Source organism: Salvelinus alpinus, chromosome 8 (assembly GCF_045679555.1).
Source record: "Salvelinus alpinus chromosome 8, SLU_Salpinus.1, whole genome shotgun sequence".
NCBI lineage: Eukaryota > Metazoa > Chordata > Actinopteri > Salmoniformes > Salmonidae > Salvelinus > Salvelinus alpinus.
Window position 1 is genome coordinate 53,710,358 of NC_092093.1, and position 25,189 is coordinate 53,735,546.

At 48.2% G+C, this 25,189-nt stretch overlaps 1 protein-coding gene across 2 annotated transcripts in view; it reads right to left on the reverse strand.

Moving 5' to 3' along the window:
- The window catches only part of LOC139583287 (zinc finger CCHC domain-containing protein 2-like), a 71,993-nt gene that overhangs the window by 17,895 nt on the left and 28,909 nt on the right, over positions 1-25,189 (reverse strand). The window contains exons 4-6 of one of the 2 annotated variants that reach the window (XM_071414193.1): positions 13,669-13,740; positions 13,284-13,384; positions 3,904-4,007 (exon numbers count right to left, since the gene is read on the reverse strand). In XM_071414193.1, coding sequence (XP_071270294.1) covers positions 3,904-4,007; positions 13,284-13,384; positions 13,669-13,740 — 277 coding nt within the window. Of the gene's footprint in view, positions 1-3,894; positions 4,008-13,283; positions 13,385-13,668; positions 13,741-25,189 lie in introns of both variants that reach the window. The other variant, XM_071414192.1, reaches the window with a different exon arrangement.

Genomic DNA, 25,189 nt, shown 5'->3' on the forward strand with positions numbered 1-25,189 from the left:
GGAGGAAGACAGGGCTCAGGGAGGAAGACAGGGCTCAGGGAGGAAGACAGGGCTCAGGGAGGAAGACAGGGCTCAGGGAGGAAGACAGGGCTCAGGGGGAAGGTGTTGGACACACAAACCCCCAGGTTGTCTGCCCTCGGCTGTCACCCTCCACCGTCACCTGTCTCTCAGGTAGGGCTGTCACCTGTCTCTCAGGTAGGGCTGTCACCTGTCTCTCAGGTAGGGCTGTCACCTGTCTCTCAGGTAGGGCTGTCACCTGTCTCTCAGGTAGGGCTGTCACCTGTCTCTCAGGTAGGGCTGTCACCTGTCTCTCAGGTAGGGCTGTCACCTGTCTCTCAGGTAGGGCTGTCACCTGTATCTCAGGTAGGGCTGTCACCTGTCTCTCAGGTAGGGCTAGGCAAACAGGTTGAGGTGTGTCTGTCTGTGTCCTAAATGGGACCCTATTCCATATATAGTGCACTACTTCTAACCAGAGCCCATAGGGAAAAGGGTGCGATTTAGGAGGGGGCCTCTGATGTCAGATGGTTTCAGTAGGAGACACAGTAGGGAGTGTAAGTATTGGCAAGAAAGCAGCATTGACAAGTCAGTTTGATGTCTCTGATGTCCCACGCTGCTTCATGATGCACCATCATGAAGTGGTTTCCCATGATGCATCACAATGTATCCTTTATAAACAGTGGTTTCCCATGATGCATCACAATGTATCCCTTATAAACAGTGGTTTCCCATGATGCATCATGATGTATCCCTTATAAACAGTGGTTTCCCATGATGCATCACGATGTATCCCTTATAAACAGTGGTTTCCCATGATGCATCACGATGTATCTTTTATAAACAGTGGTTTCCCATGATTCATCACGATGTATCCTTTATAAACAGTGGTTTCCCATGATGCATCACAATGTATCCCTTATAAACAGTGGTTTCCCATGATGCATCATGATGTATCCCTTATAAACAGTGGTTTCCCATGATGCATCATGATGTATCCCTTATAAACAGTGGTTTCCCATGATGCATCATAATGTATCCCTTATAAACAGTGGTTTCCCATGATGCATCATGATGTATCCCTTATAAACAGTGGTTTCCCATGATGCATCATGATGTATCCCTTATAAACAGTGGTTTCCCATGATGCATCACGATGTATCCCTTATAAACAGTGGTTTCCCATGATGCATCATGATGTATCCCTTATAAACAGTGGTTTCCCATGATGCATCACGATGTATCCCTTATAAACAGTGGTTTCCCATGATGCATCACGATGTATCCCTTATAAACAGTGGTTTCCCATGATGCATCATGATGTATCCCTTATAAACAGTGGTTTCCCATGATGCATCACGATGTATCCCTTATAAACAGTGGTTTCATCGTAGTAAGACATCTACTACAGTAGGCAACATTTGACTTTTTTATAAGCAATCTGTTAAATCTGTTATGAAAAGTCCCGAGGCCAAGACCAAGCTCTGGAAAGTCTAGATACATTTTTGGGGGACATGGAACATTTGCTCCTAATCCATTTTTACAGCACTATAAAAGATTTATCAGCTCAAAGGATGTTCCAGAAATTGCAGGGTTTATAAGCAGAGGAAACACAAAAAGGGGGGAAAAGGGGTAAAGAGACTGACATTTACAGGATTAACCAAAAGGGGGAGATATTTCATGGTCTTCGTTCATTTTGCGTCAAACTGAGGTACATTAAAAGCTTGAACACGTCCTCTGATCCAATGGAGGCTGCTGAGGGGAGGACGGCTCATAGTAATGGCCGGAACAGAACTAATGGAATGGAATCAAACACATTGGAAAACAAGGGTTGGATGTATTTGCTACCATTCCACTGATTCCGCTCCAGCCATTACCACGAGCCCGTCTTCCCCAATTAAGGTGCCACCAACCTCCAGTGATCTAATGGTATGGCAAGAAAAACATGCTGAGTGGATATCGCTATAAGTGTCGTATCTAGTAGGCTATATGATTTCTTCACATAAAATCTTTTTTTAAATTTAACTAGGCAAGTCAGTTAAGAACAAATTCTGATTTACAATGACGGCCTACACCGGCCAAACCCGGACGACGCTGGGTCAATTGTGTGCCGCCCTATGGGACCCCCAATCACAGACGGTTGTGATACAGCCTGGATTTGAACCAGGGTGTCTGTAGTGACGCCTCTAGCACTGAGATGCAGTGCCTTAGACCGCTGCACCACTCGGGAGCCCCCAAAAAGGACTGGCCAGTATGGGTATCGAACCCCCAACCTTTGCGTTATTAACCGGCCCTGCGGTAAAAATAAAGCAACATGCATTTCACATTTATTATTAAATTGTCTGCATCCCAAATGGCACCCTATTCCCTATATAAAGCCATACTCTGGTCAAAAGTAGTGCACTATATAGGGAATAGGGTGCCATTTGGGATGCTTGCATAGAGTGTGGCCCGTAGAGAGAGAGGATGGGTAAGTAGAGGTGGATTGATAGCCACTGGGTAAATAGAGGTGGATTGATAGCCACTGGGTAAATAGAGGTGGATTGATAGCCACTGGGTAAATAGAGTTGGATTGATAGCCAATGGGTAAGTAGAGGTGGATTGATAGCCATTGGGTAAGTAGAGGTGGATGGATAGCCATTGGGTAAGTAGAGGTGGATGGATAGCCACTGGGTAAGTAGAGGTGAATTGATAGACATTGGGTAAGTAGAGGGGAATTGATAGCCAATGGGTAAGTAGAGGTGAATTGATAGCCATTGGGTAAGTAGAGGTGGATTGATAGCCGTTGGGTAAGTAGAGGTGAATGGATGGTCATTGGGTAAGTAGAGGGGAATTGATAGCCAATGGGTAAGTAGAGGTGGATGGATAGCCGTTGGGTAAGTAGAGGTGGATGGATAGCCGTTGGGTAAATAGAGGTGGATTGATGGCCATTGGGTAAGTAGAGGGGAATTGATAGCCAATGGGTAAGTAGAGGTGGATGGATAGCCGTTGGGTAAGTAGAGGTGGATTAATAGCCGTTGGGTAAGTAGAGGTGGATGGATGGCCATTGGGTAAGTAGAGGGGAATTGATAGCCAATGGGTAAATAGAGGCGGATTCTGAGCAGGGTTGTGACGAGGCTGAGTTAGGGTGACGCAGTTCCACTTCTGAACTGAATGTCCCGTTGTTGGGCCTGCTAGGGCACCGCGCTCAGGACCGCTCACCTCAAATGGGTGTCAACGTACATCAGCTCTGCTCCGAGGGAGGGCGTAGGGAGCTGTGGGTGAGTCATGGGCGTAGACACACATACACTAGGCCTAGAGCCCACCTGAACATTTTTACATGTGAGTCATTTGGCAGACGCTCTTATGCAGAGCGACTAACAGGAGCAATTAGGGTTAAGTGCTTTGCTGAGTCTTTCGGTTGCTGGCCCAATGCTCTTAACCGCTAGGCTACACATGACATGTTATTATGAGGGTTATGCATTAAGAGCAGACACGCTCAAACACACACACACACGCACACACACACACACACACACACACACACACACACACACACACACACACACACACACACACACACACACACACACACACACACACACACACACACACACACACACACACACACGATCAAACACACACACGCTCAAACACACACACGATCAAACACACACACACACACACGTTTAAACACACACACACACACGATCAAACACACACACGCTCAAACACACACACACGATCAAACACACACACGCTCAAACACACGATCAAACACACACACGCTCAAACACACACACACACGCTCAAACACACACACACACACACACACACACACACACACACACACACACACACACACACACACACACACACACACACACACACACACACACACACACACACACACACACTTACAGCACTTACATCTGCTGCAGCTGCAGGAGGAGGAAGAGGAGGACTCACACAGGAAGAAGCCACAGACCTTCCTTGTCTGTCGGAAAGCTCGTGGAGCCGACAGAAACTTCTCCCTGGCAAGAACAAAACAACAAATGGGTGTGTAAGTATAAAACACCAAAGTTAGTCGAGGACTAAGAGCTAAACTCACTGTGTGGGGTAAAAAGGGAAGTAGGCTGGAGTTTTAACAGGAAACTCTGGGCCGGTATTCACAAAGAGTCTCAAAGTAGGTCTTCTACATCATACTGAGAGTGATGTTAGCTGGTATGAATCCCCTAAGGGGAAATATCTGTTGATGTGCTCTTGAGCAAAGGCACTTAGCCCTAATTGCTCAGGTAGTTGGTGCCGACAGAGAGGGCTGCCTCGCTTCTAGTTCTTAGGAAACTTTGCAGTATTTCTTTTTTTCTCTCCAATGTATTATTTCTTACATTGTTATCCCAATTTTTTTTATGACAAGCATTTTCACTACACCCGCAATAATACTTGCTTAAACACGTGTATGTGACCAATACAATTTTTGAATTGTAAGTCGCTGTGGATAGGAACGTCTGCTAAATGACTAAAATGTGTGAGGAAATTATCCTAGATCAGCACTCTTTATGAATAGGGGCTCTGCTCTGTTTCACCAGGATCCAATCCACTTCTGAAGACCCACTCCTTAGTTTGACTTACACCTTCATTCTCTGAAGGTGATATTGGATCTAGAACCGGATTGGTTAGAGATAAAACGTGCCGAGGCAACACGGCGGAATCCCAAAGGTCAAACGGAAATAATCTCATCTCTTCTATTTGCTTTCAAGTAGAAGCACACCGGAGTAAACATTCTGTTAACTTTACAATATCACTGCAATAAGGACATCTGATCAAACAAATGCTGAATTGATGTTAAGCTAGCGGCTGAAAGTGTCCTAGTAGGGCTGTGTTTCATCCGTAGCCTGGTTGTCTAGTTCCATCAATATGCTCAGATGTTGGACACAACTGCCTAGTGCCTGCCTAGAGCCTGCCCAGAGCCTGCCTAGTGCCTTCCCAGAGCCTGCCTAGTGCCTGCCTGCCTAGTGCCTTCCCAGAGCCTGCCTAGTGCCTTCCCAGAGCCTGCCTAATGCCTGCCTGCCTAGTGCCTGCCTAGAGCCTGCCCAGAGCCTGCCTAGTGCCTTCCCAGAGCCTGCCTAGTGCCTGCCTGCCTAGTGCCTGCCCAGAGCCTGCCTAGTGCCTTCCCAGAGCCTGCCTAGTGCCTGCCTGCCTAGTGCCTTCACAGAGCCTGCCTAGTGCCTTCCCAGAGCCTGCCTAGTGCCTGCCTGCCTAGTGCCTGCCTAGAGCCTGCCCAGAGCCTGCCTAGTGCCTTCCCAGAGCCTGCCTAGTGCCTTCCCAGAGCCTGCCTAGTGCCTTCCCAGAGCCTGCCTAGTGCCTGCCTGCCTAGTTCCTGCCCAGAGCCTGCCCAGTGCCTGCCTGCCTAGTGCCTTCCCAGAGCCTGCCCAGAGCCTGCCTGCCTAGTGCCTTCCCAGAGCCTGCCTAGTGCCTGCCTGCCTAGTTCCTGCCCAGTGCCTGCCCAGAGCCTGCCTGCCTAGTGGCTTCCCAGAGCCTGCCTAGTGCCTGCCTGCCTAGTGCCTTCCCAGAGCCTGCCTAGTGCCTTCCCAGAGCCTGCCTAGTGCCTGCCTGCCTAGTGCCTGCCTAGAGCCTGCCCAGAGCCTGCCTAGTGCCTTCCCAGAGCCTGCCTAGTGCCTGCCTGCCTAGTGCCTTCCCAGAGCCTGCCTAGTGCCTGCCTGCCTAGTGCCTTCCCAGAGCCTGCCTAGTGCCTTCCCAGAGCCTGCCTAGTGCCTTCCCAGAGCCTGCCTAGTGCCTGCCTGCCTAGTGCCTTCCCAGAGCCTGCCTAGTGCCTTCCCAGAGCCTGCCTAGTGCCTTCCCAGAGCCTGCCTAGTGCCTTCCCAGAGCCTGCCCAGTGCCTTCCCAGAGCCTGCCCAGTGCCTTCCCAGAGCCTGCCCAGTGCCTTCCCAGAGCCTGCCTAGTGCCTTCCCAGAGCCTGCCTAGTGCCTGCCTGCCTAGTTCCTGCCCAGAGCCTGCCCAGTGCCTGCCTGCCTAGTGCCTTCCCAGAGCCTGCCTAGTGCCTTCCCAGAGCCTGCCTAGTGCCTGCCTGCCTAGTTCCTGCCCAGAGCCTGCCCAGTGCCTGCCTGCCTAGTGCCTTCCCAGAGCCTGCCCAGAGCCTGCCTGCCTAGTGCCTTCCCAGAGCCTGCCTAGTGCCTGCCTGCCTAGTTCCTGCCCAGTGCCTGCCCAGAGCCTGCCTGCCTAGTGCCTTCCCAGAGCCTGCCTAGTGCCTGACTGCCTAGTGCCTTCCCAGAGCCTGCCCAGAGCCTGCCTAGAGCCTGCCTAGTGCCTGCCTAGAGCCTGCCTAGAGCCTGCCCAGAGCCTGCCCAGAGCCTGCCTAGAGCCTGCCCAGTGCCTGCCTAGAGCCTGCCTAGAGCCTGCCTAGTTCCTGCCCAGAGCCTGCCCAGTGCCTGCCTAGTTCCTGCCCAGAGCCTGCCTAGTGCCTGCCTAGTACCTGCCCAGAGCCTGCCTAGTTCCTGCCCAGAGCCTGCCTAGTGCCTGCCTAGTGCCTGCCTAGTACCTGCCTAGAGCCTGCCTAGAGCCTGCCTAGTGCCTTCCCAGAGCCTGCCTAGTGCCTGCCTGCCTAGTGCCTGCCTAGAGCCTGCCTGCCCAGAGCCTGCCTAGTGCCTTCCCAGAGCCTGCCTAGTGCCTTCCCAGAGCCTGCCTAGTGCCTGCCTGCCTAGTTCCTGCCCAGAGCCTGCCCAGTGCCTGCCTGCCTAGTGCCTTCCCAGAGCCTGCCCAGAGCCTGCCTGCCTAGTGCCTTCCCAGAGCCTGCCTAGTGCCTGCCTGCCTAGTTCCTGCCCAGTGCCTGCCCAGAGCCTGCCTGCCTAGTGGCTTCCCAGAGCCTGCCTAGTGCCTGCCTGCCTAGTGCCTTCCCAGAGCCTGCCTAGTGCCTTCCCAGAGCCTGCCTAGTGCCTGCCTGCCTAGTGCCTGCCTAGAGCCTGCCCAGAGCCTGCCTAGTGCCTGCCTGGAGCCTGCCTAGTGCCTGCCTGCCTAGTGCCTTCCCAGAGCCTGCCTAGTGCCTGCCTGCCTAGTGCCTTCCCAGAGCCTGCCTAGTGCCTTCCCAGAGCCTGCCTAGTGCCTTCCCAGAGCCTGCCTAGTGCCTGCCTGCCTAGTGCCTTCCCAGAGCCTGCCTAGTGCCTTCCCAGAGCCTGCCTAGTGCCTTCCCAGAGCCTGCCCAGTGCCTTCCCAGAGCCTGCCCAGTGCCTTCCCAGAGCCTGCCCAGTGCCTTCCCAGAGCCTGCCTAGTGCCTTCCCAGAGCCTGCCTAGTGCCTGCCTGCCTAGTTCCTGCCCAGAGCCTGCCCAGTGCCTGCCTGCCTAGTGCCTTCCCAGAGCCTGCCTAGTGCCTTCCCAGAGCCTGCCTAGTGCCTGCCTGCCTAGTTCCTGCCCAGAGCCTGCCCAGTGCCTGCCTGCCTAGTGCCTTCCCAGAGCCTGCCCAGAGCCTGCCTGCCTAGTGCCTTCCCAGAGCCTGCCTAGTGCCTGCCTGCCTAGTTCCTGCCCAGTGCCTGCCCAGAGCCTGCCTGCCTAGTGCCTTCCCAGAGCCTGCCTCGTGCCTGCCTGCCTAGTGCCTTCCCAGAGCCTGCCCAGAGCCTGCCTAGAGCCTGCCTAGTGCCTGCCTAGAGCCTGCCTAGAGCCTGCCCAGAGCCTGCCCAGAGCCTGCCTAGAGCCTGCCCAGTGCCTGCCTAGAGCCTGCCTAGAGCCTGCCTAGTTCCTGCCCAGAGCCTGCCCAGTGCCTGCCTAGTTCCTGCCCAGAGCCTGCCTAGTGCCTGCCTAGTACCTGCCCAGAGCCTGCCTAGTTCCTGCCCAGAGCCTGCCTAGTGCCTGCCTAGTGCCTGCCTAGTACCTGCCTAGAGCCTGCCTAGAGCCTGCCTAGTGCCTGCCTAGAGCCTGCCTAGTACCTGCCTAGAGCCTGCCTAGTACCTGCCCAGAGCCTGCCTAGTGCCTGCCTAGAGCCTGCCTAGTACCTGCCTAGAGCCTGCCTAGTACCTGCCTAGTGCCTGCCTAGTACCTGCCTAGAGCCTGCCTAGTACCTGCCTAGAGCCTGCCTAGTACCTGCCTAGAGCCTGCCTAGTACCTGCCTAGTGCCTGCCTAGAGCCTGCCTAGTACCTGCCCAGAGCCTGCCTAGTACCTGCCTAGTGCCTGCCTAGAGCCTGCCTAGAGCCTGCCTAGTACCTGCCTAGTACCTGCCTAGTGCCTGCCTAGAGCCTGCCTAGTACCTGCCCAGAGCCTGCCTAGTACCTGCCTAGAGCCTGCCTGCCCAGAGCCTGCCTAGTACCTGCCTAGAGCCTGCCTAGTACCTGCCCAGAGCCTGCCTAGTGCCTGCCTAGTGCCTGCCTAGTGCCTGCCCAGAGCCTGCCTAGTGCCTGCCTAGAGCCTGCCTGCCTAGTGCCTGCCTAGAGCCTGCCTAGAGCCTGCCTAGTGCCTGCCTAGTACCTGCCGAGTGCCTGCCTAGTGCCTGCCTAGTGCCTGCCCAGAGCCTGCCTAGTGCCTGCCTAGAGCCTGCCTGCCTAGTGCCTGCCTAGAGCCTGCCTAGAGCCTGCCTAGTACCTGCCTAGTGCCTGCCTAGTGCCTGCCTAGAGCCTGCCTAGTACCTGCCTAGTGCCTGCCCAGAGCCTGCCCAGAGCCTGCCCAGTGCCTGCCTAGTGCCCTGCTGGAAGGAACAATGGCCTTACCCAGCTGACTGACGAGAAGTGGCCATGTACTTTGGATGTGAAACTCAAGTGTGAATGTGAACGCTTCACTGACCAGGTACACAAGTGCCATTCAGTTCATCCGATCATCACCTAAACATTGAATTGCTCTTGAATAGGCCTACATTTCAAAAAGATAAATGCTTCAAACTTGTGTGGTTTGTTTTTTGTTATCTCTGAGCAGAGTTATTGGCACTTTAGCTTTCATTTTCCAGACAAACGAAACTGACTAGAAGTGGTTTCCAATAGGGGGCACTGTTGTCCTCACAACAAGACACTGCCCCTCTCACAGTAACCAAGAGAGTAGGTTGTGTACATACAGTACAGAGTTCAGGTGGGCCTTGTTACTTCAGCAAACAAAGGAAAGGAGGGGTGCTCAACAAGGACAAAAATCACCAGAATGACTTACTGAGAAAAACTTCCAAAAGGACTAATTCGAGGTAAAAAAAAGAGATGGAACAGCTCAACAACAAAAAAAGTCAAGAGATTGATTTCTTATTGCTCATTTTAATCCAATGTACAGGATGCGGACATGTGACTGATGTTTCTACGTCAAGCTGCAGTCTTCCTCCATAGTGACCAGGCCATTGCACATAGCTCCTATTTATACTAGCAGGTAGCCTAGTGGTTAAAGCATTGGGCTAATAACCTGAAAGGTTGCTAGATCGAATCCCCGAGCTGACAATGGAAAAATATGTCGTTCTGCCCCTGAACAAGGCAGTTAACCCACTGTTCCCCAGTAGGCCGTCATTGTAAATAAGAATTTGTTCTTAACTGACTTGCCTAGTTAAATTAATAAATACCCTAGATGCTTATTATGATAATATGTTTCAAGGTAAATGGCAAATTATAGCACAAAGTAGTAGTGTGTCTTTTTTATTGATCTTTTATTTCACCTTTATTTAACCAGGTAGGCTAGTTGAGAACAAGTTCTCATTTACAACTGCGACCTGGCCAAGATAAAGCAAAGCAGTGTGACACAGACAACAACATAGAGTTACACATGGAATAAACAAACATACAGTCAATAACACAATATAAAAAAAATTAAAAAGTCTATATACAGTGTGTGCAAATGGCGTGAGGAGGTAAGGCAATAAATAGGCCATAGTAGCGAAGTAATTACAATTTAGCAAATGAACACTGGAGTGATAGATGTGCAGATGATGATGTGCAAGTAGAAATACTGGTGTGCAAAAGAGCAAAAAAGTAAATAAAAATAATATGGGGATGAGGTAGGTAAATTGGATGGGCTATTTACAAATGGGCTGTGTACAGCTGCAGCGATCGGTTAGCTGCTCAGATAGCTGATGTTTAAAGTTAGTGAGGGAAATATAAGTCTCCAGCTTCAGCGATTTTTGCAATTCGTTCCAGTCACTGGCAGCAGAGAACTGGAAGGAAAGGCGGCCAAATGAGGGTTAATGTCTGGTTAATCAATCAATAGACCATGTCAACATATACATAGGTGATATTTGGGTGTCTGTGAATCTGTGAACGCCCCAAATATCAAGGCGACAACATTATAGAAACGAGGACAGTGAAAAAAACAAACATAATTTAGCCCCTTAGGATCCACAGTGTCTAAGGAGTACAGGCAAAATGCCTCTCTTTGTTCTAGATTACGTACGATGTCATTTCCTGTTGGTGAAATATGGATGACGTCACCTCCTCTCGGTGACATCAGGACGTGTTCTATTAGTTAGTAAGCGCAGGGAGGAAGGTGAGCCATGGTTGGCTTCGATGCAGTGGCGCGCAATAGCATAGGCCCGTGTCTATATTTCTAATAGCGGCCTTATGTTCTGAAATGCAGAGTTTCAACGCTAGTCTAGTTTGACCAATAGAAGTAGTCCTTCAGATGTATTTCAGCATATACATGACATTCGTGGTGCTACAATTAATGAAGCTTTGGATTTCGTATTCTTTACTTGTGGTATAAAACTTTAGTATTGTCGGTGTTGTCACACAATGTACACAGTGGCCACACTTGTAATTTCCATTGGAGCCGGGCCTGGGAGCCAAATGTCACGCTTCCTGGGTAGCTGCACGCTGTGCGTAACTAGATTGTGCGCACGGCGAAAACAAAATGCTACTCTGGTAGATATGGATCCATTTTCAGGATGTTCTAGAGTTTCATTAAAAATGGAATTTGACTCGACTGGCACACGGGCCGTACTCCGTGGGAAAAAAACACAAACGTGGGGAACGTTTTGTCCTGGTTTCTATTAGTGCCAGTGAGTAGGCTTTGACATTCAGTCTCTGTGGCACGGGTATAGAGGCCTGTTCAATGACACCCGTATCATACCCCGCGTTGCAGGAACCCGGTGCGCATCAGAGTCTTAGAAATGAACCCACCGGTATGTTCCGGTGAAGGTGTACCGGGTGATTACTGTCTGCCGTAAAAGTGTGTTCCTACTCTGTGTCTTGCTGGAGATAGTAGACTCCAACTTGTCTTCTTTATTTTTGTGCATTGTAAGATCAAAGAAGTCTATTTTCTCCCGACTTCTCTCTGTTGTTAATTTGAGATTGGTGTCAGATAAGTTAATTAAATAAATTAACTCAGAGGAGAGCGTTTGTACCGTTCCATTCCAGTAGGATGTTGTTTATGTTTATTTTCCAACGGGTGGCATTCTGGAAATATGGGGTTTTCTGGACTTCATAAATGCAGGTCTCTTCCCAGGGTCCCATGGGCTCCTGAGTGGCGCAGTGGTCTAAGGCACTGCATCTCAGTGCTAGAGGCGTTACTACAGACACCCTGGTTCGAATCCAAGTTGTATCGCAACCGGCTGTGATTGGGAGTCCAATAGGGCGGCACACAATAGGCCCAGCGTCGTCCGGGTTTGGCCGGTGTAGGCCGTCATGGGAACGGAAAGGAGGTTTATACATACTATTATGTAGTTTCGGTAAGCAATTCTAGTCTGTTATCTAATGGGCTCTAGTCTGTCATCTAATGGGCTCTAGTCTGTCATCTAATGGGTTCTAGTCTGTTATCTAATGGGCTCTAGTCTGTCATCTAATGGGCTCTAGTCTGTCATCTAATGGGCTCTAGTCTGTCATCTAATGGGCTCTAGTCTGTTATCTAATGAGCTCTAGTCTGTTATCTAATGGGCTCTAGTCTGTTATCTAATGGGTAATAGTCTGTCATCTAATGCGCTCTAGTCTGTTATCTAATGGGCTCTAGTCTGTTATCTAATGAGCTCTAGTCTGTTATCTAATGGGCTCTAGTCTGTTATCTAATGGGCTCTAGTCTGTTATCTAATGGGCTCTAGTCCGTCATCTAACGGGCTCTAGTCTGTCATCTAACGGGCTCTAGTTTGTCATCTAATGAGCTCTAGTCTGTTATCTAATGGGCTCTAGTCTGTTATCTAATGGGCTCTAGTCTGTCATCTAATGGGTTCTAGTCTGTTATCTAATGGGTAATAGTCTGTTATCTAATGGGTAATAGTCTGTTATCTAATGGGCTCTAGTCTGTTATCTAATGGGTTCTAGTCTGTTATCTAATGGGCTCTAGTCTGTTATCTAATGGGTTCTAGTCTGTTATCTAATGGGCTCTAGTATGTTATCTAATGGGTTCTAGTCTGTTATCTAATGGGCTCTAGTCTGTTATCTAATGGGTTCTAGTCTGTTATCTAATGGGTTCTAGTCTGTTATCTAATGGGCTCTAGTCTGTTATCTAATGGGTTCTAGTCTGTTATCTAATGGGCTCTAGTCTGTTATCTAATGGGCTCTAGGCTGTTATCTAATGGGCTCTAGTCTGTTATCTAATGGGTTCTAGTCTGTTATCTAATGGGTTCTAGTCTGTTATCTAATGGGCTCTAGTCTGTTATCTAATGGGTTCTAGTCTGTTATCTAATGGGTTCTAGTCGGTTATCTAATGGGCTCTAGTCTGTTATCTAATGGGCTCTAATCTGTTATCTAATGGGCTCTAGTCTGTTATCTAATGGGTTCTAGTCTGTTATCTAATGGGCTCTAGTCTGTTATCTAATGGGCTCTAGTCTGTTATCTAATGGGCTTTAGTATGTTATCTAATGGGCTCTAGTCTATTATCTAATTAGTCTTATCTAATGGGTTCTAGTCTCATCTAATGGGTTCTAGTCTGTTATCTAATGGGCTCTAGTCTGTTATCTAATGGGTTCTAGTCTGTTATCTAATGGGCTCTAGTCTGTTATCTAATGGGCTCTAGTCTGTTATCTAATGGGCTCTAGTCTGTTATCTAATGGGTTCTAGTCTGTTATCTAATGGGCTCTAGTCTGTTATCTAATGGGCTCTAGTCTGTTATCTAATGGGCTCTAGTCTGTTATCTAATGGGTTCTAGTCTGATATCTAATGGGCTCTAGTCTGTCATCTAATGAGCTCTAGTCTTATCTAATGGGTTCTAGTCTCATCTAATAGGCTCTAGTCAAGACCTTTGTGGACAACATTGTAAATAAATGAAATCACTTTAACATGTTATCCCCATATCCCCAGGGTCCCCGGGATTGTACGACTTAGTGCATATATATTCCCAATCAATCAACCAATCATTCCATAAATCAATCAATTAATCAATCATCCAATCAGGTAGGCAGCTAAGCAGAACTCACTTGAGGTTCCTCTCCACCCCCTTGCTCTCGTACTTGTCTCCCTGGTTGAGCAGCCGGAGGATGCCCTTCTCAAACGACTCGGTGGACTGCTCCTTGGGAAGCTGCATGACGGGGATCAAGTTTTAACAAGTCATGTACAGCGCCATTCAAATAAATATATTTTAAAACAAGAGCTAGGAGATGTCCTTAACAGTTCATTCAATTCATTAGGTTCATTAACTCATAAAGTTAGTTCATTATCCCTGCTTCTTATCAGTGGGTGAACGTGCAGTCAATACTACGCAGGGAAGTTGGGCTCAATTCCATTTCAATTCAGTCAAGTTGGCACGTTAATAGGGATAGCTGTCAGTTTGCAGCATTTATAAAACCTAGTTAGTGAAACTACCTTCAACAAGAAGCCCTCCAGTTCAAGCTGTGTTTTCCTGACATTGCTGGATGAGGAGTCAGACCACTTCACCTGAAAAACAAGATCAAATGTTACACTGTCATCCCAGGCATGTATATTAACGTTACCAGATATCGAAGGGAACATTGGGTGAGCACAAAGACACATTGGGTAAGGACAAAGACACATTGGGTAAGGACAAAGACACATTGGGTAAGGACAAAGACGCATTGGGTAAGGACAAAGACGCATTGGGTAAGGACAAAGACGCATTGGGTAAGGACAAAGACGCATTGGGTAAGGACAAAGACGCATTGGGTAAGGACAAAGACGCATTGGGTAAGGACAAAGACACATTGGGTAAGGACAAAGACGCATTGGGTAAGGACAAAGACACATTGGGTAAGGACAAAGACACATTGGGTAAGGACAAAGACACATTGGGTGAGGACAAAGACGCATTGGGTAAGGACAAAGACATAGTGGGTAAGGACAAAGACACATTGGGTAAGGACAAAGACACATTGAGTAAGGACAAAGACACATTGGGTAAGGACAAAGGGGCATTGGGTAAGGACAAAGACACATTGGGTAAGGACAAAGACACATTGGGTAAGGACGAAGACAAATTGGGTAAGGACAAATACACATTGGGTAAGGACAAAGACACATTGGGTAAGGACAAAGACGCATTGGGTAAGGACAAAGACGCATTGGGTAAGGACAAAGACGCATTGGGTAAGGACAAAGACGCATTGGGTAAGGACAAAGACACATTGGGTAAGGACAAAGACACATTGGGTGAGGACAAAGACGCATTGGGTAAGGACAAAGACATAGTGGGTAAGGACAAAGACACATTGGGTAAGGACAAAGGGGCATTGGGTAAGGACAAAGACACATTGGGTAAGGACAAAGACAAATTGGGTAAGGACAAATACACATTGGGTAAGGACAAAGACACATTGGGTAAGGACAAAGACGCATTGGGTAAGGACAAAGACGCATTGGGTAAGGACAAAGACGCATTGGGTAAGGACAAAGACACATTGGGTAAGGACAAAGACACATTGGGTAAGGACAAAGACGCATTGGGTAAGGACACCGTAAGAAGGGGAAACAAAAATCCCACCATGGGAATGTTTTTCCTCAAACAAACAACATTTACAAATCTACCATCTTGGTTTTGCTGCTTATATACCATCGGTGGTAATAGAGATTATCAAGATTATCCCTAGAAGACAATAATAAAGAATTATATCAGCCAAGCGCTACAACAAGACGCTACAAAAGCTCTTTAGTCTGCCCTGCTGTGAAAACTGTTTGGTTTGATCAGATCTTTAGAAAAATATTGTTTGTGTTTAGTCCCGCGGTTGTAAAAGTCTTGTTTGTGTTTTTGTACAGCCCCGCAGTTTTCTGCTTTCCCAACCTAATGACTTGGACTTACGATGGTATTCTTGGGAGAGTTTCAGGGACTTTTCCTCAACAGTTCATTGGCCTACTACAACCGGATCTGACTGGGTCATTAGGTCACATGATCAAACAGTCCAAAACACAGAGGCCCGGCCAGCCATAGACATATCCTTTCTGACAGCATGGGTTTAGGCTAGAGGAAGCTACAGAGGGCTAAGGACAGCAATTCATATCTAGGCTAACTGTCTGAAGGAAGAGTGACAGACCTATAACAAGAGAATCTCCTTGTGCTACTGCACTAAGCAGGAGGACTAACTAAGTGATCCAGGATAAACAGATGGCGAGGGGGAATGACTCACAATGGCAGTCTGGAAATACTCACCTGTGTAGTACTAGCATAGTAGGCCTACATCTCTCCCGCTCTCTCTCTCTCTCTCCATCTCTCCATTCCTCTCCCCCCCAGAACAACATCTATGGTCATTTAGCAATTGCTTGCAGCCTTGTGCCCGGTGGCAGAGTAAAGGTGAAGTGGTGGTTTCCACTAGCGCCGGCTGTCGGCTAAACAGACGATTACAGAATCATTCTCAGCCGGTTACTTTTCTCACTTAAATTAACTTGGCGACGCTAGTCCGCAAAAAAAAGTCAGCCAAGCCCTCTCCCGCTAGAATGAACGATATGCATTTTGATAGGACAGATGCCTGTCTGTCACAAAGCGAGCGATGACAGGGAAACACTGACAGGACAGATGCCTGTCTGTCACAAAGCGAGCGATGACAGGGAAACACTGACAGGACAGATGCCTGTCTGTCACAAAGCGAGCGATGACAGGGAAACACTGATAGGACAGATGCCTGTCTGTCACAAAGCGAGCGATGACAGGGAAACACTGATAGGACAGATGCCTGTCTGTCACAAAGCGAGCGATGACAGGGAAACACTGATAGGACAGATGCCTGTCTGTCACAAAGCGAGCGATGACAGGGAAACACTGACAGGACAGATGCCTGTCTGTCACAAAGCGAACGATGACAGGGAAAAACTGATAGGACAGATGCCTGTCTGTCACAAAGCGAACGATGACAGGGAAACACTGATAGGACAGATGCCTGTCTGTCACAAAGCGAGCGATGACAGGGAAACACTGATAGGACAGATGCCTGTCTGTCACAAAGCGAGCGATGACAGGGAAACACTGATAGCACAGATGCCTGTCTGTCACAAAGCGTCTGCCGTCTGTCCCACCTCCCGGTTCCTGTGGGCAGTGTGATTTATGTGCGCTGCGGAGGAAGGAGAGAGCATGACGCTCCTTCATTGTCTCTGTGTTTGAATTTCAGGGCTCTGCGACCATTTTACTTGCATATACTCCTAGAAATAGAAAAATAGATGTGTGAACTGTGATTTACAGCAATCCTGCCGTAGCTATTTTCTAAGTATTTCTGCCGTTTTGTTTCATTGCTGGTGGCTACAGTACACAAATAACCATAGAAATAGGAATGATTTCTTATTTCTATGCAAAGGACAAGGTAGAGTCCCATAAAACCTGGGGCGCACTGTGAGTGATGTGCTGAAAGATTTATAGAAGTTGTTCGAATTTACCCAAAAGTCTACTAAAGTGTGACTTTTGTCCTCGTGTTTCTTGGCTATTTACATCTTCTCTTCACACGCTACGGTTGTTGTTCAACATTAGTTTGAGTTTGCACAACTGCTACTAGCAAAGGGATGTCAGGCAAGCTAATCTCGAGAGACGGACAGACAGACAATCCCACCGTTACCACGGTAAGGTCACCCAAGTGACTCAGATATTTGAGGGTACATTGTACTTTACTGAGCATGGAACACCCCCCAAAAAACTTTTACTCATTCACTTTTTGTTATTTCTTATCATAAAAACACACTTCCTCAAATACTTTCATTGTGCTCCTAAATGTCTGTGTGCTCTTAAATGTATTTGTGTGCTCCTAAATATCTTTGTGTGCTCTTAAATGTATGTGTGTGCTGCTAAATGTCTTTGTGTGCTGCTAAATGTATGTGTGTGCTCCTAAATGTGCTCCTAAATATCTTTGTGTGCTCCTAAATATATTTGTGCGCTCCTAAATGTCTTTGTGTGCTTCTAAATGTCTTTGTGTGCTCTTAAATGTATTTGTGTGCTCCTAAATGTATTTGTGTGCTCCTAAATGTCTTTGTGTGCTGCTAAATGTCTTTGTGTGCTCCTAAATGTGCTCCTAAATATCTATGTGTGCTCCTAAATATCTTTGTGCGCTCCTAAATGTCTTTGTGTGCTTCTAAATGTCTTTGTGTGCTCTTAAATGTATTTGTGTGCTCCTAAATGTCTTTGTGTGCTGCTAAATGTCCTTGTTGTGCTCCTAAATATCTTTGTGTGCTCCTAAATATCTTTGTGCGCTCCTAAATGTCTTTGTGTGCTTCTAAATGTCTTTGTGTGCTCTTAAATGTATTTGTGTGCTCCTCAATGTCTTTGTGTGCTCCTAAATATATTTGTGTGCTACTAAATATCTTTGCTCGCTCCTAAATTTATTTGTGTGCTCCTAAATGTCTTTGTGTTCTTCTAAATGTCTTTGTGTGCTCTTAAATGTATTTGTGTGCTCCTAAATGTCTTTGTGTGCTGCTAAATGTCCTTGTTGTGCTCCTAAATATCTTTGTGTGCTCCTAAATATCTTTGTGCGCTCCTAAATGTCTTTGTGCGCTCCTAAATGTCTTTGTGTGCTTCTAAATGTCTTTGTGTGCTCTTAAATGTATTTGTGTGCTCCTAAATGTCTTTGTGTGCTGCTAAATGTCTTTGTGTGCTCCTAAATATCTTTGTGCGCTCCTAAATGTCTTTGTGCGCTCCTAAATGTCTTTGTGTGCTTCTAAATGTCTTTGTGTGCTCTTAAATGTATTTGTGTGCTCCTAAATGTCTTTGTGTGCTGCTAAATGTCTTTGTGTGCTCCTAAATATCTTTGTGTGCTCCTAAATATCTTTGTGCGCTCCTAAATGTCTTTGTGTGATTCTAAATGTCTTTGTGTGCTCCTAAATGTCTTTGTGTGCTCCTAAATGACAGTGATGGACAGAGATAGACATTTACATAAGCCTCGTGTTAGCGGACTGTGTTCGCTGGGAATGGGAAGACGTGATACGGAGTTGTCAAGGGAGGAAAGTCAGCTAGACGACTACTAGACGTGGACTTGGGAATGTGTTTGGTATCAAAAGCTCTGAGTGTACTAGGCCCATTAACCCTTTAAACCATGACGGCTAAACCTATTGACAAGGCCTCTGTTACAGCTATTCCCAAACTGGGGTATGCGCAATGCCGTCGGGGGTACGCCAAATAAAAACGTGATTCACATTTTTTATTCTTCACATTTTCAAACAGTACATTTATATTTTCCAACGGGGCTATACATTTGGGTGAGGTTTTTTTCTCGGCTGAGTAGCTTCGTTTCACATTTTGAATAATAAGCCACGGGAGTTTTTGGAGCGGGAATAAAGATGACTTTCGAGTAGTAAGACATGTATAAAAGCAACAGATACCATTAATAAGAAGGGGCTAGAAGCATCTTATATGGTGAGCTACCGAGTGGCTAGGACAGGCAAGCCCCATACTATTGTGGAGGACTTAATTCTTCCTACTGCCGCGGATATGACTGGGAAAATGCTGGGGGAAAAGGCCAAAAAAGACTATACAGACAACAACACTGTTTCACGACGCATCAGTGACACGGCAAGAGATGTTTTGAAACAATTACTCCTTCTCATACAAGCCAGTGAATTCTAGCCGTTACAGCTGGATGAATCAACAGACGTGGCGGGCCTGGCACAGCTCCTGGTATATGTCCGTTACGATTATGGGGAGTCAATTAAGGACGACATCCTCTTCTGCAAACCACTGGAAACCAGGACAACAGGAGAGGATATTTTTAAAGTACTGGACAGCTTTGTGACGTCAAATGGACTTTGGTGGTCAAGATGTGTTGATATCTGTACTGATGGTGCAAAATCCATGACAGGGAGACATAGTGGAGTGGTAACGCGCGTGCAAGCGGTTGCTCCCGACACCACTTGGGTACACTGCAGCAACCACCAAGGGGCTCTTGCTGCCAAGGAAATGCCTGACAGCTTGAAATACGTTTTGGACACTACAGTGAAAATGGTTAACTTTGTTAAAGCCAGACCCCTGAACTCCGTGTATTTTCTGCACTATGTAATGATATGGGCAGCGACCATGTAATGCTTTTACAACATACAGACGTGCGCTGGTTATCAAGGGGCAAAGTATTGACACTTTTTTTTATTGAAGTTTTCTTTACTGACCATCATTTCCACTTGTCTGACCACTTGCACGATGACGAGTTTCTCACATGACTGGCCTTTCTGGGTGATGTTTTTTCTCGCCCGAATGATCTGAATCTAGGATTACTCTCCGCAAATATATTCAATGTGTGGGACAAACTTAAGGCTATGATTAAGAAGTTGGAGCTCTTCTCTGTCTGCATTAACAAGGACAACACACAGGTCTTTCCAACATTGTATGATTTTTTGTGTGCAAATGAACTCAAGCTTACGGACAACGTCAAATGTGATAAAGCGAAGCACCTGAGTGAGTTGGGTGCACAATTACGCAGGTACCTTCCAGAAACGGACGACACAAACACCTGGATTCATTATCCCTTTCATGCCCTGCCTCCAGTCCACTTACCGATATCTGAACAAGAGAGCCTCATCGAAATTGCAACAAGCGGTTCTGTGAAAATGTCATTTAATCAGAAGCCACTGCCAGATTTCTGGATTGGGCTGTGCTCTGAGTTACTTGCCTTGGCAAATCACGCTGTTAAGGCACTGATGCCCTTTGCAACCACGTACCTACAGTGGGGAGAACAAGTATTTGATACACTGTCGATTTTGCAGGTTTTCCTACTTACAGGAGGAGTGGGCCAAAATCCCTGCAAACCTGGTCAAGAACTACAGGAAACGTATGATCTCTGTAATTGCAAACAAAGGTTTCTCTACCAAATATTAAGTTCTGCTTTTCTGATGTATCAAATACTTATGTCATGCAATAAAATGCAAATTAATTACTATAAAATCATACAATGTGATTTTCTGGATTTTGATTCCGTCTCTCACAGTTGAAGTGTACCTATGATAAAAATGACAGACCTCTACATGCTTTGTAAGTAGGAAAACCTGCAAAATCGGCAGTGTATCAAATACGTGTTCTCCCCACTGTATGTGAGAGTGGATTCTCAGCCCTCACTAGCATGAAAACTAAATACAGGCACAGACTGTGTGTGGGAAATGATTTAAGACTGAGACTCTCTCCAATACAACCCAACATTGCAGAGTTATGTGCATCCTTTCAAGCACACCCTTCTCATTAACCTGTGGTGAGTTATTCACAATGTTTGATGAACAAATAAGGTTTTCTATGTAAGATGGTTAAGTAAAGAGCAAAATTATTGATTATTATTATATTATTATTTCTGCCCTGGTCCTATAAGAGCTCTCTGTCACTTCACACGAGCCGGGTTATGACCCAAACTCTCACTCATTCTTATGTTTAATAAATGTATTATATAGTGTGTGTGTGGCAGGCTTACAATGATGGCAACAAAAACAACATTTGAGAGTGCGCTGACCCTGGTGCTAGAAGGGGTACAGCTGGAGGTTGAATGTTTGAAGGGTACTTTCTGTACTCTACTACTACAGAAAGTGTGGATGACACATGGTCACAGGAACAGCATCCGTAAGAATCAGGAAGTCAAAGTGGTGCAGATTCTAACAGCATCACAGCGGGGGGGAAATATTATCAGGTGGTGCGCTGAGCCATTTGTCCCTCGATGAAGTTAGGTCACCGTCCCCCCCACCAGAGGACCCACGATGCGCCACACCTCTATTGTGGGATGCATAAAGAATGGCCCTTCAAACCATGATGGCTAAACCTATTGACAAGGCCTCTAGAGAAACCGTTTTCGGTCATATGCAATGCCTCAAATATAATTGAGTTTATTGGTCACGTACACAAATTTGCAGATGCTATTGCAGTTGCAGCAAAAATACTTGTGTTTCTAGCTCCAACAGTGCAGTAATACCTAACTAAATGCTTGTGTTTCTAGGTCCGACAATGCAGTAATACCTAACTAAATGCTTGTGTTTCTAGCTCCGACAATGCAGTAATACCTAACTAAATGCTTGTAATCCTAGCTCCAACATGGTTGCTCGGGGGAAAGTTAGATGTGTGGAATAAATTTGAAATGTAGGGGTTTAGGCCAATTTATTGTTTATGTTAATTATTCAATGGTCGCTTAATTATTTATATTAAAAAATAAAATGCTTGATTGCATTTCACATCATGCATGACTCGTATGCTGTATGATGACATGAACTCATACATTGTTGATTGATACAGTAGCTTAGATATTGAATCATTCCTGGGACCACCCATACATACAAATGTACGCACGCATGACTGTACACACACACACACATACACTGTAAGTCGCTTTGGATAAAAGTGTCTGCTAAATGGCATATATTACCCAAAACCCCACTGAGAGACCCACGACAGGCCATGCCTTGAAAGGGCAGCATCACTACACACGGAATAGAACTGCCTCGTTCAAAAACAAAGTGGCCAAACTGAAGCTTTCAGTCCTCTGTATCCTTCTCTTTCAATCCCTGTTGTGTGTGTGTGTGTGTGTGTGTGTGTGTGTTTGTGTATGTGTGTGTGGCACTGTGTGGGCCCTGGGCTGTGCAGTCTTGCAGAGGCCTGTTGTCCCTCTCTGTCTGTCTGGCTGCTAACGCAGGGTGGATGCCCTGCTCTCTTTGCCCAGAGGAATAGACAGTTACATCACTCTGCCTCTCACTCACTCTTAGACAAAGAAGCCTGTAGGATGTTAGAGGGAGAGAGACAGAGGGAGAGGGACAGAGTGAGAGGAACAGAGTGAGAGGGACAGAGGGAGAGGGACAGAGTGAGAGGGACAGAGTGAGAGGGACAGAGGGAGAGGGACAGAGTGAGAGGGACAGAGTGAGAGGGACAGAGGGAGAGGGACAGAGTGAGAAGGACAGAGTGAGAGGAACAGAGTGAGAGGGACAGAGGGAGAGGGACAGAGTGAGAGGGACAGAGTGAGAGGGACAGAGGGAGAGGGACAGAGTGAGAAAGACAGAGTGAGAGGAACAGAGTGAGAGGGACAGAGGGAGAGGGACAGAGTGAGAAGGACAGAGTGAGAGGAACAGAGTGAGAGGGACAGAGGGAGAGGGACAGAGTGAGAGGGACAGAGTGAGAGGGACAGAGGGAGAGGGACAGAGTGAGAGGAACAGAGTGAGAGGAACAGAGTGAGAGGGACAGAGTGAGAGGGACAGAGGGAGAGGGACAGAGTGAGAGGGACAGAGTGAGAGGGACAGAGTGAGAGGGACAGAGGGAGAGGGACAGAGGGAGAGGGACAGAGTGAGAGGGACAGAGTGAGAGGGACAGAGTGAGAGGGACAGAGTGAGAGGGACAGAGGGAGAGGGACAGAGTGAGAAAGACAGAGTGAGAGGAACAGAGTGAGAGGGTCAGAGTGAGAGGAACAGAGTGAGAGGGACAGAGGGAGAGGGACAGAGTGAGAGGGACAGAGTGAGAAGGACAGAGTGAGAAGGACAGAGTGAGAGGAACAGAGTGAGAGGGACAGAGGGAGAGGGACAGAGTGAGAAGGACAGAGTGAGAGGAACAGAGTGAGAGGGACAGAGGGAGAGGGACAGAGTGAGAGGGACAGAGTGAGAGGGACAGAGGGAGAGGGACAGAGTGAGAAAGACAGAGTGAGAAAGACAGAGTGAGAGGGACAGAGGGAGAGGGACAGAGTGAGAGGGACAGAGTGAGAGGGACAGAGGGAGAGGGACAGAGTGAGAAAGACAGAGTGAGAGGAACAGAGTGAGAGGGACAGAGGGAGAGGGACAGAGTGAGAAGGACAGAGTGAGAGGAACAGAGTGAGAGGGACAGAGGGAGAGGGACAGAGTGAGAAGGACAGAGTGAGAGGGACAGAGGGAGAGGGACAGAGTGAGAAAGACAGAGTGAGAGGAACAGAGTGAGAGGGACAGAGGGAGAGGGACAGAGTGAGAGGGACAGAGGGAGAGGGACAGAGTGAGAAAGACAGAGTGAGAGGAACAGAGTGAGAGGAACAGAGTGAGAGGGACAGAGGGAGAGGGACAGAGTGAAAGTGAGAGGTACAAAGCGAGGGTGTGTGCGTGTTTGAGTCTGTCCCTGCATTAGTGAGTAAGTGAGTAATTGTGTGTGTGTGTGTGTGTCAGTGTGTGTGTCAGTGTGTGAGTGTTAGTCTTTCTCTCAGTGTGTGTGTGCACAGGCTTACAGGGTGCCAGGTCTTGCCAGCCAGCCAGCCAGCCATGTGTTTTACTGCCTTTTTACTAGGTTGTATAGTGGGTATTCTGACTGAGTTTACTTTGTTTACCAGCCATGTCCATGGGCCAAGTCCAGAACCAGACCAGCTATATGTCCAGAATCAGACCAGCTACACGTCCAGAACCAGACCAGCTACAAGTCCAGAATCAGACCAGCTACAAGTCCAGATCCAGACCAGCTACAAGTCCAGATCCAGACCAGCTACAAGTCCAGAACCAGACCAGCTACAAGTCCAGAACCAGACCAGCTACACGTCCAGAATCAGACCAGCTACAAGTCCAGATCCAGACCAGCTACAAGTCCAGAACCAGACCAGCTACAAGTCCAGAATCAGACCAGCTACAAGTCCAGATCCAGACCAGCTACAAGTCCAGAACCAGACCAGCTACACGTCCAGAACCAGACCAGCTACAAGTCCAGAACCAGACCAGCTACATGTCCAGAACCAGACCAGCTACTCGTCCAGAACCAGACCAGCTCCACGTCCAGAACCAGACCAGCTTCAAGTCCAGAACCAAACCAGCTACAAGTCCAGAACCAGACCAGCTACAAGTCCAGAACCAGACCAGCTACAAGTCCAGAACCAGACCAGCTACACGTCCAGAACCAGACCAGCTACACATCCAGAACCAGACCAGCTACAAGTCCAGAACTAAACCAGCTACAAGTTCAGAACCAGACCAGCTATTTCACCCCAAATGACAGGGGTCTGCTTGTTACAGAGCACAGGGTGAGGATGGGTTCACACAGGCCAGGGGCTGGGTGGGCAGCACAGAGCAGATCTGGCCTGGTCAGGGGCTGGGTGGGCAGCACAGAGCAGATCTGGCCTGGTCAGGGGCTGGGTGGGCAGCACAGAGCAGAACTGGCCTGGTCAGGGGCTGGGTGGGCAGCACAGAGCAGATCTGGCCTGGTCAGGGGCTGGGTGGGCAGCACAGAGCAGATCTGGCCTGGTCAGGGGCTGGGTGGGCAGCACAGAGCAGATCTGGCCTGGTCAGGGGCTGGGTGGGCAGCACAGAGCAGATCTGGCCTGGTCAGGGGCTGGGTGGGCAGCACAGAGCAGAACTGGCCTGGTCAGGGGCTGGGTGGGCAGCACAGAGCAGATCTGGCCTGGTCAGGGGCTGGGTGGGCAGCACAGAGCAGATCTGGCCTGGTCAGGGGCTGGGTGGGCAGCACAGAGCAGATCTGGCCTGGTCAGGGGCTGGGTGGGCAGCACAGAGCAGATCTGGCCTGGTCAGGGGCTGGGTGGGCAGCACAGAGCAGATCTGGCCTGGTCAGGGGCTGGGTGGGCAGCACAGAGCAAATCTGGCCTGGTCAGGGGCTGGGTGGGCAGCACAGAGCAGATCTGGCCTGGTCAGGGGCTGGGTGGGCAGCAGATAACAGATCTGGCCTGGCCAGCGGCTGGGTGGGCAGTACAGAGCAGAACTGGCCTGGCCAGGGGCTGGGTGGGTTAGAAAATGAGGAGATGGCTAAAACCGGCATGACCATCTCTCTCCACTGGGCCAGCACAGACGGTCTGTCCGGGTCGCGTCCAAACCGTCTCAAACAGCTTCCTTGCTTCCTTTGTCAGCTGAAAGGACTTATAGATCGTATGAAACATGAGACCGGTCCAAGCGCTGTGGTATAAAACTATTGTCAACCTAACGATGAGACATGCCATGACCGTTTCTCCTGGTCCTGACTGTGTGTACTGGAGCGACGGGGTTGATGATGCAAGCAAACTCT